The sequence below is a fragment of the Cricetulus griseus genome (genome assembly GCF_003668045.3).
Source record: "Cricetulus griseus strain 17A/GY chromosome 1 unlocalized genomic scaffold, alternate assembly CriGri-PICRH-1.0 chr1_0, whole genome shotgun sequence".
In the NCBI taxonomy this organism is placed as follows: Eukaryota; Metazoa; Chordata; class Mammalia; order Rodentia; family Cricetidae; genus Cricetulus; species Cricetulus griseus.
In genome coordinates, this window is record NW_023276806.1 from 61201002 (window position 1) to 61218410 (window position 17409).

The following is a 17409-nucleotide window of genomic DNA, read 5'->3' on the forward strand; positions in this document are numbered from 1 at the left end:
GCTGAGGACAGACCAAAGTAGAGAGCTCTGTTGTCCTGTGACAAGGGAGAGCTTTGGAGAGACAAGGGTCTGAACAAAACTCTGCCCCTCCACAAAACCTCCTAAGAACAGTGTCTCCACTTAGGGGGGCCGTGAGAGATATTCTGGAGTCATTGACTACAGCTTGGAAGAACGAGATGTCCAGGTGAGGACTTCAGTTTGCATAGCTGTGTACAGTTTGTACAGACTCCCTCCTGGACCATGGTTCAGAGCCCATCCAGATCCCAAACACCCATCTGTGCTATAAACCTGCTCCTGCCTTCTTTGCCTCTGCCTCCTGAGTTCACAGAATATAATGACATCTGCTGGCAAACTCTCCTCCTGTGGGCACTGGATCAAGCAAGACTCCTTAGACCTCATCTTGGGGATTAGCTCCTTGTGGGAGCAGATGACTAGAGCCCCTTACTTAATCCTACCTTATTATATTTATTATTATTATTATTATTATTATTATTATTATTATTATTATTATATTTGAGTCAGGGTCTTTCTCTGGCTCATTATGTAGACCAGGCCTGCCTCTACCTCCCAAGTGCACAGAATAAACTATCCCTTTTTACCCTCAGTCCCGTTTCTGTCACCACAGTAGATTTTTGGGGACATTATAACCATGGCTTCCAGGCTCCAAACAATGCTACTCATCTCCTCACCGATTCCCTCCTCTTCCCTAGGTACTTCAGCAGACCGGAGGATCCAGTATGGCAGGTCAATGGGTCCTGATCTTTACACAACGCAGTCCTGAACACCTCATCCGAGGTACCCAAGCTTCCTTATCCCCACCCAGCTAGCTTTACCGATGAGTGTGGCAGCCAATGTGGGGAGGGCCACTCTTCTCTGTGGTGAGTAACAGCCCCACACACCAACTTACCTTTCTAACCACTCCCTACACATACCAAAAGTGTTTGATCAGTATCGGAGATGCACTGGGCAAGAATTGGAGGATGCTGTCCAGAACTGTTTCCATGGAGATGTTCAGCGGGCTCTGCTCAGCCTAGGTAGGTACCTACTCAGGATGTATGGAGGGGTTTTACTGGGATGGGAAGCTGTAGCCCTAGACTAGCTCTCTAACCATTTGTTGTTGTTGTTTTTGCTTCTAGTGTCCATAATGAGAAACACAGCACTGTACTTTGCCAACAAACTTCACCAAGCCCTTCAGGTAAGAGGCACACTGTTTCCTGTCCCGCCCTTCAGATCCAAGCCTGGTGGACCTACAAGTCTTCCCCGTATTTACAAACTGTCCTGTCATGGGTAGAGGAGTGAGCTCTGCTTAGAACTAAGTTAGTTACCCACAAGGCACTAAAGTTTAAGTTTGTCTTAATGTGTATGTACCGAAAGCAGAGGAGTTTGCTTTGTCCAGTTTTTTTTTTTTTAAAGATTTATTTATTTATTTATCATATATACAATGCATGCCAGAAGAGGGCACCAGATTATATTAGAGATGGTTGTGAGCTACCATGTGGTTGCTGGGAATTGAACTCAGAACCTCTGGAAGAGCAGTCAGTGCACTTAACCCCTGAGCCATCTCTCCAGCCCCTTGTCCAGTTTTTTTGTCAGAGGGGAAGGTGGTAACTTTGTCACAGTGGTTCTCACCTTCTTCAATGCTGCAACCCCCTTTAATACAGTTCCTCATGTCATGGTGACCCCAACCATAAAATTGTATCATTGCTACTTCATAACTATTATGAATCATAATGTAAATATCTGATATTCGACCCCTATGAAAGGGGCCTTAGATCCCCAAAGGGGTCGTAAACCCACAGGCTGAGAGCCATTGCTGTATAAAGAGTAATGGGTGGGCACGGTGGTGAAAACCTTAATCCCAAGACTTAGGAGGCAGAAGCAGGAGGTCAACCAGGACTCCTGTACTTTGGAGCTGTCTCCAGCATATTTCTCACATTTCAGTTAACCTTCATAATTGTGTACTGTCCTTGTTTAGTTAAATGAAAAACATGAAGAGCAAGGAGATGGTAAACGTCCCAAGCACCCTGGGCCTTTCACCACATTGGCTGGATTTATTTATTTGGTTTTTCAGGACAAGGTTTCTCTATGTAGCCCTGGCATTCCTGAAACTATGTAGACCAGGCTGGCCTCTAACTCAAGAGATCTGCCTGTCTCTGCCTTCCCCAAGTGCTGGGATTAAAGGCGTGCACCATCATGCCCAGCCACCTTGGCTAGATTTTATTCCTGCTATTTATCCTCAAGCTAGAGGGAGAGTTTGATGGTAGAACCCTTGCTGCATATGTCCAAGTCCTCAATTGCCATCTTTTTTTAAAAAAAAAATTGTCTAGTTTTTCTGCTTATTTCATACTTTTTATGTATCTTATTTAACTTCATTTTTACGTATATTGGTTGAAGGTGTCAGATCCCCTGGAACAGACAGTTATGAGCTGCCAATGGGTGCTGGGAATTGAACCCAGGTCCTCTGGAAGAGAAGCCAATGCTCTTAACCTCTGAGCTATCTCTCCAGCCCCCAACTGCCATCTTTGTACCACTCTAAAAGATGTCTGGTGAGCCAGGCACGTTGGTGCACTCCTTTAATCCTAGCACACAGGAGGCAGAAGCAAGCAGATCTCTGTTTGGGACCAGCTGGGTCTATAGAGGGAGTTCCAGGACAGCCTGGGCTACACTGTGAGATCCTGTTTCAAAAAAGAAAACCAAAATGTGCCTGCTGTATCTACAAAGTGGTCACTTTGGTTTGAGTAATTACACCAACAGAATCTAGTAATTCTGCCAGATGAATCAGGTCTCCTCTGAGAACATATATATGGGGCTGGAGAGTTGGCTCAGTGGTTAAGAGCAGTGGCTGCTCTTCCAGAGGACCAGGGTTCAATTCCCAGCACCCACATGGCATCTCACAACTGTAACTCTAGTTTCAGGGGACCCAACACCTTTATAAATTATATGTAAAAAAGAAAGAACATATATATGTGTTTAAAGGAAGTGAAATAGCCAGGCAGTGGTGGCACATGTCTTTAATCCACTGGGGAGGCAGAGGCTGGCAGACCTCTGAATTGGAGACCAGCCTGGTCTACAGATCAAGTGCCAGGACAGCTAAGGCTACCCAGAGAAACCCTGAGCCAAAAAAAATAAATAATAACAAAAGGTAATATATAAAAGGTTGGAGTTATCGCATTTTGGTAGGCAGAGAAGCCTTCAGCATCATGTCCAATTGATGACAGGACAATCTATATACACACCCTTGCTCCATCATCCAGAGATTTCCATCTTGACAACAGATTATTATTATACTTAACTGAGAAAGCCTGGCTCATTATAATGAGTCAACACCAGGATTCATGTGAAGACCTGTGGTTATCTGTCTGAGTTCCTGATATAAAAAAAACAAATCTGTGAGCTAGGAGTGGCTCAGTGGTAAAGCACTTGCTTAGCCTATGAGCACACACATAAAAAGGAAAAATACACATCTTAGCGTATTGGGACTCTGAGACCGGAATTCTAGGAGTCAGGCAAGCCAAGAGACATATACTTGCAGCTGGGTGGTAGTGGTGCCCACCTTTAATCCCAGCACTCGGAGGCAGAGGCAGGCATATCTCTGTGAGTTCAAGGCCAGCCTGGTCTACAGATCGAGTTCCAGGGTAGCTAGGGCTGGACAAACCTGAACAGAAAAACCCTGTCTAAAAAGAGACACACACTTGTAGTCCCAGAACCTGAGAAGTAGAAACAAGAGGATCAAGAGTTCAGGGCTTGTGAAGCATGGTGGCCCACACCTTAGATCCAAACAGTTGAGCGGCAGAGAGGCAAGCAGATCTCTGTGAGTCTAAGGTCAGTCTAGGGTACATGAGTCACTGTGTCAAAAACGAAAACATGGAGCTGGAGAGATGGCTCAGTGGTTAAGAGTTTCTTGCTCTTCCAGAGGACCCGAGTTTGGTTCCTGCCACCCATGTCCAGCAGTTTGAAACTGCTCCAGGGGATGTAAGACCCTCTTCTGACCTCCACAGGCATCTGCAACAGGTGGCATATACTCACACAGATGTACACACATGGGCTGGGCATGGTGGCTAGTACCCTTAGTGCCAGCATTCTGAACTTGAGGCCAGCTGAGATCCAGGATATAGCTTAGTGATAACTAGCATGTTCAAGGCCCTGGGTTTGATTCCCCAGAAAAAAATATTTACTTGTTATCTTTTTGTGAGTGTAGACAGTGACTCTGGCTCTGAAATTATTGCTTCCCCTTAACTCTACCTTGCCTCTGCTTCCTACCCACCCATGGCATTCTCCCGATGCCCTCAATGAGAATATCCCCTAACAACCTGCCACACAGTCCCCATCTGTTTCCTTACAGGAAACTGAGCCCAATTTCCAAGTGCTGATGCGGATCCTTATCTCCCGAAGCGAGACTGATCTTCTAAGCATTCGGGCTGAATTCAAGAGGAAATTTGGGAAGTCTCTGTATTCTTCACTCCAGGTGAAACTCTCTCTCTTTCAAGACAGGGTTTCTCTGTGTAGCCCTGGCTGTCCTAGAACTCATTCTATAGACCAGAGTGGCCTCGAACTTAGAGATCCACCCACCTCTGCTTCCCAAGTGCTGGATGCACCACTACCACCAGACTAAACTTGGGTATTTCTTCACCTGGAGCCCTGACATCCTAGCTCTCCCTACCCCCACCTTTCCTTTGGCTGAGCACGAACTTGGTAACAGAGAGGAGTCTTTCCTTGATGATGAGCTGTTAGAATGCTTGGACCACGGTGGTGGCAATGAGATTTTCTAACTATCACTGATTCCCTCGCCTGCAGGACGCAATGAGAGGGGATTGTCACTCAGCACTACTGGCCCTGTGCAGAGCTGAAGACATCTGAGACACTTCGGCCACACCTTGATATGACATCCAAGAATTTGAGATTCCCATAGGAACACCACATACCCTAACTTCTTCTTGAGGCAGGACCTCTAAATTTCTTTGATATCCCTGTATTTCCCTCATCTCCAAGTGATGTCTTCTATGTCATTTTGGGGAGGAGTACTAGGATGCCTTTGATAGTGTCTGCCTTGCTCATCAATCCATACCATGGCTACAACATCTCCATGGTAGTGAACCTTTTGGAAAATTCACTGTCTTTTTGTTTCCTGGCTAAAATTTGGGCGGCTCAGGACATGGGCCAGGAAGAGGCGTTGGAGTTGGAGGCATCTTTGAAGTACACTTAACTATTCACCAGGAACCCTGTTTTTTGCCCCAGCACTGCACTGCACTTACCCGTTATCAACACACCCCACCCGGGAGTCTCCCTTCAACCTTATCACTCTCTCCTCCCCAGGAAATCTCAGGCAAGACAGTTAAGGATCGGCACCAGGGGATGAGAACTCGCAAAGGGCCATCTCCATGAACTCCCAGCCTTGGAAGTCTCAGTAACATTCTCCTAGTTCATCTGTCCATGCAGGGATTCAGAAACACCTCCAGCGAGGGTTGAGAGCAGCAGTGCTTCCCACAGAACATCTACCAAAACCAGGGAAGAGGCAACGTTCGTGCTCCCCCTGCTGGCTCTGTGAGAAATGACAGGCAACTTCTCACCTCCCGGACTGCCAGCACCCTCCCACCCTTCACATTCCTCAACTGGGTCAAATATTTAACCCCACTGCTCCAGGGTAGGAAAACAACATATCTCAGGAAAGAAGTTTTATTACCAACCCCCAAGGAAGGCATTAAAAATAATAAAGACAGAAACCCAAATCAAACCCTAAAACAAACGGAGAAGGGCCTGCCGGGTGGCCAGGGGCAACCGGGCAGGCAGGGACACAGATTCATTCCAGTTAGGTACCTCACCTATCAGCCTGGGTCTGTATATTCATGCGAATATTCCAGGAAAGGGGGTTGGGAACCAGAGACCACCCAGCCCCACATCCCCATGTGGCCCTGGCTCGAAGAGAAGGACAGCAACACAGTAGGGCAAGGACCGTGCTGAGTTCGACCTTGTTGCCTGCTCTGGCCCCCGGCAGTGCATATAAGTTACCCTGTATGCCTCAGGGGTTGAGGTGGGGGATCCTGCAAGCAAACCAGTCACAGCCTCTGAAATACGGGGTGGGCCCACGCTGCGTGGGGCAGAGCTAGAGTAAAACACAGTCTGACTCGGGCTTCGACCTCTGCCGCCGATCACCAGCTGGGCGTCCAGATGTGGTTCCTCTCCCCTGTGTGGAATTTAGCAAAGAGTTATCCGATAACCTTATTAGTAGGTTGTCAAGGACATCGGGTGTCAGGTACCTCAGAAGGGTTATGAGGAAAGGCTTGCAGAGACCGGTACAGAAACCATACACATCCTGCACGGAGGGGCAGGCTCACCTGGGGAGAAGGGGCCCTTGTATGCCCAGGTTGAACTGCCTGCTGCTGTTGATACTCCTCTTGTTGAAGTTGCTGGGCCAGTTCCAGGTCGCTAAGGCCCAGCGTGCCTTGTGGCTGCTGCTGCTGCAGGGACAAGGCAATAAGATAGTCCTAGAGAGAAAACAAGTCACAAGATGAGCTAAATTTCTAAAGCATGTTTCCTTCAAATTCTCTTCTCCCGCTAGTAAAACACAGTTAAGTCTATTATCTGTGGTTCCGGGAAATACACCCCAAGCAAGGCCATGGCCTAAGGTAACATGAAGAGGCGTGGACGTGGGGCAGCCTTCAGCCAATAAAATGCATGAAGTTCACGTATAGGAAACAGCTCAGGTGCCAGTGGATTCTGCACCGTTCTGAGAGGCCCCACACACCTGGTCCACCTGCAGCTGCTTCTCTGGAGAGCCGCCTCCACCTTCCGCCCCATGGCTTTTGCCTAGGGAATGACTTAGGTGAAAGTCAGAGTCACAAAAGCAACTGTCGCCATCCACATTGTGCAGGCTCTCCCACACCACCTGCTCCTCCTGTAGAAAACCCTGGTCCGTGACCAGGAGGTACAAGTGACTCTGCAAAAGAGAAAGACATTCAGGGCTAGTGTACTCGTCTTTCAGTAGCCTGGCAAGTCCAAGTTCCCTGAATTTGATCCCTAGCACACGCCCTTACACACTCCTCCCACAAGCCGAAAAAGACCAAAAATTGATGGGACAGGTGATACAGAGGCAGTTTACAGCCAAGGTGCAGTCAAGAGACCTTCTGAATCAGTGTGCTGACGGGAACTTAGCACTGTGAGCACCCAAAATTTCTTAAATATGTGTGGCTGTGGGAACCAGGGAAGGACGCCTGAACACAGGTGTTTTGTGATCATCCTGGTTAAGGACTCCTTGGGGTTAGAGTACCATACCAAATCCAGTTTCCTCCCCTCTTCCCTGTTCTCTTCCTTCCTGCTTCTCTGTTTGCTGATGTCTATAGAGATAAACCCTTTTGAGAAGCAGAAAAACTGGGTGTGGTGATGCATGGCTACAATCTAAGCCCCTGGGAGGTAGAGGCGGGAAGATCAGAAGTTCAAGGCAAGGCCAGGTGTGACAGAGCACACCTTTATTCCCAGCACGCAGAGTTCCAGGCCAGCCAGGGCTGCAATGAGAGTCTGGGTGGGAAGTGGAGTCAGGCAGGACCAGCCTCTTCTACTCAATTCCTAGAGAGCTTTGGCTTCTAACTCTGAAAGATTACTGTGTGTTCTAAAGCCCCACTGTCCCTTTCCTGTCCCATGATAGCAGCTTATTCCGCATGACCTGCTCTGGCCAGTGTCATTCCCAGGCAGAAGCATTGAGAAAAAATGCACTGTATCTTTCTCTCTTCTTGCATATACTCCTGCATATATAAAGGCTTTTTTGCCAACCCGAGTCCCAGATAAAGACGAGTGAGACAGGATGTAGCCAGTTGGCACTGGACATACATCATGAATTAGAAACAGACACTTGTGGTAAACCACAAGGATTTTAGGGGTTATCTGTTACCATGGCGTAACCCACTCTATCCTGCCTGACACACTGACCCCAGAGAAAAAGGCTCAGGGAAATGACATTGTTCCTGCTCGCCTCCTCCAAAAGCCCCATCACCTTGTGCTTAGTCATCGTGCTAAAGTGGTTGTTTCGAAAAAAGACACTGAGTTCATCTTCCTTAGCAGTTGCTGTAAGCTCACACAGGCCATGGTAGGTCAGCTGCGCTGCAGTGGTCTCCAGGAACTGCTCTGCAATCAAGCCTGCCAGAAGGCAGAAAACAAGTGAGCCTTGGATTAAATCCAAACCCTTGATAGGAAAATGCAAAACAAATAAAGGGCTGGAGTACTCTCAATTTTAGATGTTGTGGCAAGAACGCAACGATCCTGAGTTCAGTCCTGGGTATGGCGGCTCACGCATCTGGTCTCCTGGGGAGGCAGAGGCAGGCTGATCTCTGTGAGTCTGAGGGCAACATGATCCACACAGCAGTTCCAGGTTAGCCAAGGGCTAGCTACATAGAGACGCTGTGTCAAAACAACTAAAACCCCACAACCCCCATCTCAGCTCCAAAACAAAACAAGATAAGGTTTGTTCAGAAAGCCCCAGGAGCCTCCAGAGCCCCATTTTTGCAAAGCCCAACCCCCTGAACCTGGGGTATGGTTCAGACTTAGACTCTATACTTAACATGTACAAGGCCCCAGGTCTGATTCCCAGCAAGGCATGCACAAACAAGTTGAAGCTTGGTAATGCTTGTGATCCTGGTACTTAGGGGCTGGAGGCAGGAGGGTCAGCTACAAAGCCAGCTTAAGCTATACGAGATCTAATTGCTCCCCTGTCCTCAGGGTTGGGATAAGAACCCTTCCTTAAAGCCTGACTGTATTTTCTCACTCACTCAATACAGCTAGACGTGCGAGTGCACATCTGCAATCTGAGCTCTAAGAAGGTGGAGCAGAGGGGGGCTGGAGAGATGGCTCAGAGGTTAAGAGCACTGACGGCTCTTCCAGAGGTCCTGAGTTCAATTCCCAGCAACCACATGGTGGCTCACAACCATCCGTTATGAGCTCTGGTACCCTCTTTTGGTGTGCAGATATACATGGAAGCAGAATGTTATATACAAAATAAACAAAATCTTAAAAAAAAAAAAAAAAAAGTCGAGCAGGAAGAGACTGGCCTGGGCTATGTAATGATGTCAAGGCCAGCCTGAACAACATGAGGTCCTGTATCAGAAAAAAGAAAAGTCCCCTCTGTGTATTACAAAAACAATAATAAGACTACTCATCCACAAGGAAAGAGGGCATCACCGTCACCTTCTGTCACGAGGTTGAGGTCACTGGAGTGTTTACAGGTGATGATTTTCTCTACCAGCTGGTTGTAACTCAGTTTCCCAACAGCACTCACAGCCTCAGGACTCTGGGGAGAAGGATGGGGTGGGGCAAAAACAAACTGATTTTTTTTTTAAGGAAGGAAATGAACCAAGTCCATTGGACTGTGACTCTTATGATCAAAGATTCCTGAACTTTTGATGTCCAAAGACCTGATCCTATTTGTGTGTGGTTTCCGTGTACTGGGATGTGACTCCACCCAACAGTATTAAAATGCAAGGAACTCTGCATCAGTTCAGGCTCTAAATCTTGTCTCTCCTCAGACTAATCACACCCCTCCCTAGATGCCCCCTGCCTTAAGTTTCCCTTCACCAGCCTGAGCTAGTGGAGAGTCACAGGGCCTCCCGTCCTCACCTGTGGATCAACAAGCCAGCCATGGTACAGAGGTATGCCCAGCAAGTCAAAGATACTGCATTCGGGTGTGTACTCAAAGTCAGAGACGCCTGTGAATCGCACATTGACATCCAGACCTGTGGCCAGTTTAGGGAGTACTGTCATTGCATCATCCACATTCTGGTGGGAGAAAAGAGACGGATAGCTAGTCTTACCTTCCCACTTCTCGTTCCCACCATCCAGACACAAATCAGAAAACCTCTTTTCATCACTGGCTTTCTTGTAACCCATTTATTTCAATCCCCTCTTTTTTTCCCCCAAGACAAGGTCTCACTATATAGCTCTGGCTGTCCTATGTAGACCAGACTGGCCTTGAACTCACAGAGATCTGCCTTCCTCTGCCTCCCAAGTGCTGGGATTAAAAGTGTACAATACTATGCTGGGCTGCCTGGATCCCTCTTTATCTAATTTTTTTCAGGACAGAGAGATGCCAACCCCCACCCCCAGAAGATACCAAGGTTAAGGAATCACCCGAAAAGGCTTTTCAATAGGTTCGGGGTCCTCCTGCAAGCCTGCAGACCCTATGTCCACTGCCCTCTTGCCTCACCTGCTGAAAGTTAAGTTGAAGGCCCTCAGACTTCTCCTGGGGCTTGATGGATAGGAGGCAGTTTCCTGTAAGACAGGAAACGTATCAGCCTACCCTACTCTGCCCTGCCAATTGTTCCAAAAGCTTGATTTCCTCCTCTTCTAGAGAATGAGGGACATGTCTCAGGACCACGGGTTTTCAAACTCTAATCCAGAACTTCAGTTTCTCAGGGGAATAAATAGGTTTATAGAGGTGAAAGCTAAGGACAGAGGCCAGGGCTGTGGTTTGGTGGTACAGTGCATACTCAGCACAGTCAAGGCTGGTGTGTTTGATTCCCAGCACCAGGAGCAGGGGTGGGGTGGGAGTGGAGTAACCATAGGCAGAATTGCTGCTGTGACTCCAAGAGCCTGACACCTTGATCTTTGCTTTTTACTCTCCAACTTTACTGAAAAGACACGGGGCTCTTCCTTACCCTCAATGCCACATCAGAGCTCCAATGAGCACCCCGCCCCCCAAAAGAGTCACTTACCAAGATGTGTCATGAGCTCATCTGATGTGATCATTTCCTTCTGAGGGGGCAGCTTCACCTGGAGGGAGAAGGGCGGTCATATGTGAGCTTTTACTACTAGCAGTGAAGGGGGGAACACATGGAAAGTGGGGGGGGGGTCCAAGCTAGGCATGGTGGCTCATGACTGCAATTCCAGTATTCAGGGAGCTGAAGCATGAGGGTGAGCCCAGCCTGGCTTATAGTGTAAGAGACCTTGTCTCAAATCCCCCCCAAACTCTGGCTTCAGAGTCCCTCAAGTTTTTGGCACCAAGGCCCAGTTCACATGTGCCCACCTGTCAGTGCTAGCTGCTGGCCAATGCTCTTCAGGACCTCCTGGGACCTCCAACAAAGCCACCTTCCTGGCCTGCCACAGATGTTCGAGGGCCACATCTGGTCCAATCTCCCAATGTGCGATGTCCCCAGTGGAACCCTGCACCATTATCGACCCAACCAACCATTCCCCATTTGGTAAGATGCTGTGTACGTGAGACTGCAGTAACCTTTTCTTTTTTCTTTATTTATGTATACAGCATTCTGCCTGCATGTATGCCTGCAGGCCAGAAGAGGACGCCAGATCTCATTACAGATGGTTGTAAGCCATCATGTGGTTGCTGGGAATTGAACTCAGGGCCTTTGGAAGAGCATGCACTGATCTTAACTGCTGAGCCATCTCTCCAGTCCGCAGTAACCTCTATATAGCACGGTATTGTAAGGACCGTTGGTGTGAATAAACCAAGCACATTTGAGAGGCAAATCTATGGACATCTTAATTGCCCAGTGCCTCACAGTCCACTGGCTGAGCTCCGTTCTTACCTTCCACTGAAGAAAGAGGATGTTCATGATGGCCAGGAGAGGACAAGGGCCATTGGTGCTCTGGGTGATGATGGGGGTCCGTTCTCCCTTCCAGGGGATCCACTTGACACAGTAGAGATCCAGATCAGGCTGTTGGGTCCTGGGGGACTGGGGAAGCTCCTGTGGCTTAGAACTCATCTCTCTTGTCTCTGTCTCAGGTGACGTCCCACACGTACTTGAGCTAGCTTCAGGAGGAGGGCACTCAAGATTTCCCGAATCTGCATCCTCAGCTGGTGGCAAAGCTTGGTCTTCTGGCTCCTGTTCTCCAGCTGCCCCATCAGCCTCTGCACCACCTTTGTCCCGAGGTTTGTCCTGCGGGTTTTTTTCTGGTCCGGACAGGGCCTCATGTTTTTCAGATTCAACAGTTTCTACACTACTGGCCTTACTAGGTGCTGGGGGCTCTGCCTGAGGTTGTTCCATGTTGAGGTTAGAGTCTGCTGAGGGGGACAAAGGTGTTCACTTGACCTCAGGGACCTTGTCTAGGTGGCTCTGATAGGTAGAAGAGAGACTTGGCCAATAAGGTCATTGAGTTACAGGTCAAAGGGACAAGAAAAGTCTGGAAGTGAGGAGTGCGGAGGCCACTCTGGCTCCGGTTTCATCTGTCTTTAGTGTGTGAAAACCGAAGGCTGCAGCTCATTCTACTTCTACCTTGCTGTGACCAGTGGGATTGCCAGGACTTGGGCAGGGATGGAAGACACCGGGTGAAACTGGCTTCCCTGAAACAGAAAACCATAGGGAATGAAGAAAAGTCAGAGGGGGTTTGAAGAGATGCCTCAGAGCACTGGCTGCTCTTCTAGAGGACCCAGTTCAATTCCCAGCAGCCACATGGCCCCTCACAACTGTCGGTAACTCTGGGGGACCCACTATTCTCTCTGGCACAGACACACAGGTAAAACACCCACACACAAAACAGAATAAAACACTTGAAAGGAAAGGTAATGCAAAGCCCAAAGACAGAAGGGAGAGGTCTGGAGAGAAAAATGTTGAAACTACCCTAAAGTGGGCTAGCGGTGTAGCTCGGTGGCATAGTGTTTCCCGAGCATGTGTGAAACTCTGGGGTTGATCTCCAGCTTCACAAACAAACAAACAAACAAACCAATAAACAAAAACAATCCTTATGGTTACTAACAGGATGTTTAGCCTGCCTTGTTAAAGGCATCCTGTCAGTTACAGACGCCAAACCTTGACCCTTCCCAGAACACTTTGAGAACATAGGCTGCTCCTGTCCTTGGGGATACCTCCTCTCTGATCACCCCAGGGATCAGAGAGTAACCATCATATGGTTTGGGAATGAAGGTGCAAAAAGGTAACACCATGCTCCTAAATTCTGTGCCAAGATGGTAAGGTAGAAGAAACCCTGTTCCTCAAATGACTGTATTTATTTTTGAGACAAGATCTTACTGTGCAGCCCTGGCTGGCCTAGAATTCTGTATGGAGACCAGGCTGGCCCCAAATTCAGATCCACCTGACTATCTCCTGAGTGCTGGGATTAAAAGTGTGTACCTTCTGTCTCGGGAAAACCAAAAAAAAAAAAAAAAAAAGAGAAGAAAAAAAAGTGTGTACTACCACGCTAGGCTATTTCCTAGAATTTTCGGGGCGGTTCCTATGTCAGTCACCCATGTGCTGATGTGCTGATACCAGAGGCCTGCGCCATCATGCCCAGCTCTCAGAAGACTTAGCAGAACCTTACACAATCCCAAACCAACCACAGCAAAAAGGCTAGGGAGGGGCTTCATGTAGGGAAGGGAAATGTAGGTAACAGAGTTTGTCCATGTTAGATAAGCAACTCTGTAACCTGGGCATCCCTGAAAAGATAGAATATTCTACAGCAGTGGTTCTCAACCTTCCGAATGCTGCGACTTTTTAATACAGTTCATCATGTTGTAGTGACCTCCTGCCACAAGATTATTTTTGATGCTACTTCATAACTGTAATTTTGCTACTGTTATGAATCATAAGGCAAATGTCTCTGTTTTCCTATAGTCTTAGGTGACCTATCTGAAAGGGTTGTTTGACCCACAGGTTGAGAAACACTGTTCTAAAGAGATGCTTTATGTATTTTATCTCATTGTCTGTTACATAATTGAAACAATGGACCCAAGGAACTGAAATTTCCCCTAGGAATCTCAAGCTGGGAGGAGAAAAACACTGATGCTTGAAGCCAGCCAGCCAGCCAGGAACTTGAATGCAGGAAAAGAGTTCTAACAACTTGTCCAACAACCTTGCAAGATGAAGCTAAGGCCCAAACAACGATGGGTCAATAATGGGCAGGAGCACAAGGTGACCTACGTAGACTGCTTAGCTATGCAGAACTCTGGCTCTCTATTTCAACTTTACCCTTAACTTAGGGCTCTGAAGATGGACTTAGGAGCATAACCAAATCACTTTGTTGCTAGACCTAATGTGGCCACATGAATAAATCTCTGTTGTTGCTGTTGTTTCTTTCTGCTTTTCATTATTATTATTTTAATTTTATTACATTTATTACATACTCTGGTAGCCAGAAGGAAACTTTCAAAAATTTGTTCTCTCCTTCCACCGCGTGGGACCTGGGATCAAACTCAGGTTATTAGGCAGCAAGAGCCTTTACCAACTAAGCCCCTACTTTTCACTATTCATTCAGTTCTTCTAATTGGCTTATTGAAGACAAGAGGCCAAACCTGGCTTATTAGGACTGCCCAAGGCACAGGCTCTCTGATCCTACCACTGTCAACAACCTTAGAATATTTTTTGTTTTGTTTTGAGACAGGGTTTCTCTGTGTAACAGCCCTACCTGTCCTGGAACTCACTTTGTAGACCAGGCTGGCCTTGAACTCACAGAGGTCCACCTGCCTCTGCCTCCTGAGTGCTGGGATTAAAGTCGTGCGCCACCAACGCCCGGCTCAACACCACTGTTCCTTCCAGTAGACTGTTCTCCCCACCCAGAGTTGACAAAACAACTCTTCAGTTCCTATTTGCTTTCAGCAGCTCCTGCACCCAGAGAGATCCTCTTGCTGGATACTTATATAAAATAGGAAACTTCTGATTAATGATTTACATTTAAAATACCCTCGGGTTGGAGAGATTGCTCAGTGGTTAAGGGTACATACTATTCTCCTAGACAACCAGGGTTCAATTCCCAGCACCCACAGAGGGGTTTACAAGGATCTATAAGAACTCAATTGGCAGGGAATTTGATATCCTTTTCTGGCTTCTGAGGAACCAAGAACATGTGGTTTACATACATAAAGGAAAACTGTCGTGAGATATCTGTGCAGTGTGTGAAGATGTATCGCTGTGACTGGTGTAATAAAGAGCTGAACAGTCAATAGCTAGGCAGGAGAGGATAGGCAAGACTTCCAGGCAGAGAGGACTCTGGGGAGAAGAAAGGCAGGGTTGCCAGCCAGATGCAGAGGAAAAAGGATAGGCAGTGTGGAGACGAGATAACGAGCCTCGTGGAAGAATGTGCTTTTAAAAATATGGGTTAATTTAAGTCATAACTAGTTAGAAACAAACCTAAGCTAAGACTGAGCTTTTATAATTAAGTCTCTGTATCATTATGTGCAGGCTGGCAGTCCCAATGAGAAAGTACCACTACAGAAAACACTCATATGCAATATATATTATATATGCTCACATATTATATCTGTAAATAATATATATGTTTCAGTTACTAAGGGGGCTGAGGCAGGAGGATCTTTGTGAGTCCCTATCTCAAAATAAAATAAAAAAGAGTTGGGGGTGTAGCTCAGTGATGGAGTCTTGGCTGGCATACAAAATGCCCTGGGTCCAAGCCTCACATCCGCTGGCAATCATTCTCTACATAGCTCCCATCTGGATCATTTCAGGCATGAACACTGGATCTGTTTGACTAGCTGTCTATTAGCACTAAGCATCAAGTGTCACACAGATAAGACTACAGATAGTGACAAAAAGCCACAATCTCCCTTTTCCCCTCCCTACTCATTAGTGAGGACAAAAAAAAATGGGGAAAGTCCTGGGGGTATAGCCTAGCAGAAGGTCACATGCTTAATATATACAAGGCCCTGGGTTCCATCCCCAGTTCCCCAACTAAAGAAAAGAAAAACAGGGAGCAATTAAATCAATTAGGAATCTTGTCTTTTTTTTCTTTTAAGTGACTTTTGAAATAGGTGTCATTGTGCGTGGTTGCACACACCTTTAATCCCAGGTTGAGACTGATGGGTTCTGGTTGCCCAGGATAGCCTCGGTTTCCTGAGTGAAGGGATTTTAAGTGGCGTGTGCGTGCCTGACCTGAACCCTGTGGTTTGTCCAGCTTCTTCCCTACCTGTTTCTTCTTATAAAGCTTGGGACCTTGGGCTAGGAGAAGGCCTAGGGGACAGGAGTGACATTAGCTGGGCATGATGTCTCAGGTTTGCCAATCCCTGCTACTTCAGGAGATTTAGGCAGGAGGGCTCTAGTTCAAGGTCTCCTGTGCTATTGGGAAACATCAAAGTTACTGAAAACAATGGAAGTTTCATCACCCAAATAGATCATTCTCCTGATTCAAATATAATTTGTGTTAGCCGCAGTAATTTATATTTTGTTAATTTAGAATCACACTAGCAAAAGTTATCTGCAGGCCTCATTTTTGTTCCCCTCCCATGGCACTTGGGGTGAGCCTTGAAACAGAGGCCTCGCCTGGGAAATTTTAAAAAGCCTAAAGAGAAGAAACATAGCTCATTTTCTGCCCAAGGTTAGAAATGATCAATAATTAAGTGGGGGTTGGGAAAGCTAGCTGCCCAAAGAAAGGAGCTACAAGAAACCACTGGAGGAAGTAGGGTATCAGAGAAAGTGGGCAGGGGCAGGGAGGGAATGCAAGGGAGGACTCCACCTTGCAAGGCCCAGAGGTGGGAACGTATGAGCGGAGGGTACTCAAGCAAACGCGGGTTTCAGCCTTGTCCCTCCTCTCTCTTCAGTCCAAACCATACACTCCCTCTCTAACTGGAAGTACCTATGGGGGGCAGGTGAGGGAGTTAAAACACCAAGCCCCTTTCTAGTCAGCAGCAGAAACTATTACACGTTGGAAGCAGCATGTTAAATAGGTACCCACTTAGCTTCAAGAAGACATCACCCACTCTCTGGGCCCTTCTCCCCTGAAGCCCTTTTCTGGTCTTACCCAATCTCCTCAGCTGAAGGCAAACCCTCATGGCAACAATGCTTTGAGATTTCCTCTAGGACAACTCAAACACTGCAACTCTTGCTCCCAAGGAGGAGAGAGTTTGTTTATAATGGGGGAACGCGCGTTGCTCTCCCTGCTGCCAGTGCCTTGCAAGCATCCTATAAGCGACCGAGACGTAGAGACCACAGACGGGACGTCGGGTGAACTGGCCCCAGCCGGAGAGGGAAAGGAGAGCTGCGAGGGGAGGTGAAGAAGAGAGTTTGAAAACAAAGTTTTTACCTTAAAGAGATGGATGCGGTCCCGGGAGTGGGCGAGGAGGGGGCATCGTCGAGGGGCGCCGCCTGCACCAGCTGCCTCCCAGCTGTCAGCCCCGGAGCTCGACACGGGTTTACTCGCGCGGCGTCCAGCCTGGGTCGTGGCCACTTCCGGACTCACGCCCAGCACCGGGGACGCCGGAGGAGGCCGAGGGCGAGGGCGAGGGCGAGCGCGGGCGGCGCGTGGTGGGTGGGGGCGCGGCCCCGGCGCTCCCAGGCCTCCCGGCGTCTTCAGGGTTCCCGAGCGACCGAGTCTCCGGCACGCGCTCCAGGCCCTGCCTACAAACTGGTCTTCAAAGGAAGTTTGTGGTTTTCCTTCTTTCCCTCTCTCTCTCCCCTCCGTCGGGACAAAGACGAATGAGCCGAGGACCGGGTCCCTGGAGGAGGAGGGGGCCTGCTCAGCCGCGGAGGA

At 48.0% G+C, this 17409-nt stretch overlaps 2 protein-coding genes across 4 annotated transcripts in view; one reads left to right on the plus strand and one right to left on the minus strand.

Annotated features, from left to right (window-relative positions):
* The window catches only part of Anxa9 (annexin A9), a 16796-nt gene extending 11688 nt beyond the window's left edge, over positions 1 to 5108 (plus strand). For both annotated transcript variants that reach the window (XM_027393611.2, XM_027393613.2), the window contains 6 exons: positions 125 to 184; positions 711 to 795; positions 939 to 1034; positions 1137 to 1195; positions 4343 to 4465; positions 4795 to 5108. In XM_027393611.2, the coding sequence (XP_027249412.1) occupies positions 125 to 184; positions 711 to 795; positions 939 to 1034; positions 1137 to 1195; positions 4343 to 4465; positions 4795 to 4857 (486 nt within the window). In that variant the 3' untranslated portion in view covers positions 4858 to 5108. The remainder of the gene's footprint in view (positions 1 to 124; positions 185 to 710; positions 796 to 938; positions 1035 to 1136; positions 1196 to 4342; positions 4466 to 4794) is intronic.
* Positions 5109 to 5657: 549 nt separating this feature from the next.
* Positions 5658 to 17120, minus strand: Mindy1 (MINDY lysine 48 deubiquitinase 1). Of its 2 annotated transcripts, none has more exons than XM_027393594.2 (10): positions 16963 to 17120; positions 11526 to 12280; positions 10695 to 10752; positions 10187 to 10251; positions 9601 to 9759; positions 9172 to 9274; positions 7985 to 8127; positions 6743 to 6934; positions 6333 to 6482; positions 5658 to 6181 (listed from the first exon to the last, which is right to left on the minus strand). In XM_027393594.2, exons 2-10 carry the CDS (start codon positions 11982 to 11984, stop codon positions 6101 to 6103), a joined length of 1410 nt encoding a protein of 469 aa, XP_027249395.1. In that variant the 5' UTR covers positions 11985 to 12280; positions 16963 to 17120; the 3' UTR covers positions 5658 to 6100. The 2 variants fall into 2 exon arrangements, with proteins under 2 accessions (XP_027249395.1, XP_027249394.1); XM_027393593.2 differs by having other exon boundaries at positions 9172 to 9307; positions 16963 to 17102.
* Between the last annotated feature and the right edge of the window lie 289 nt (positions 17121 to 17409).

What these genes read in the sequence shown, in the direction of transcription:
- Mindy1 (XM_027393593.2), bottom strand. Translation starts at nt 11,984, where the DNA reads ATGGAACAACCTCAGGCAGAGCCCCCAGCACCTAGTAAGGCCAGTAGT. An exon ending in TGAGCTCATGACACATCTTG is followed by an intron (nt 10,252 to 10,694) that starts GTAAGTGACTCT and finishes CCTGTCTTACAG; the next exon opens with GAAACTGCCTCCTATCCATC. An exon ending in GCACGATGACTAAGCACAAG is followed by an intron (nt 6,935 to 7,984) that starts GTGATGGGGCTT and finishes TCTCTTTTGCAG; the next exon opens with AGTCACTTGTACCTCCTGGT.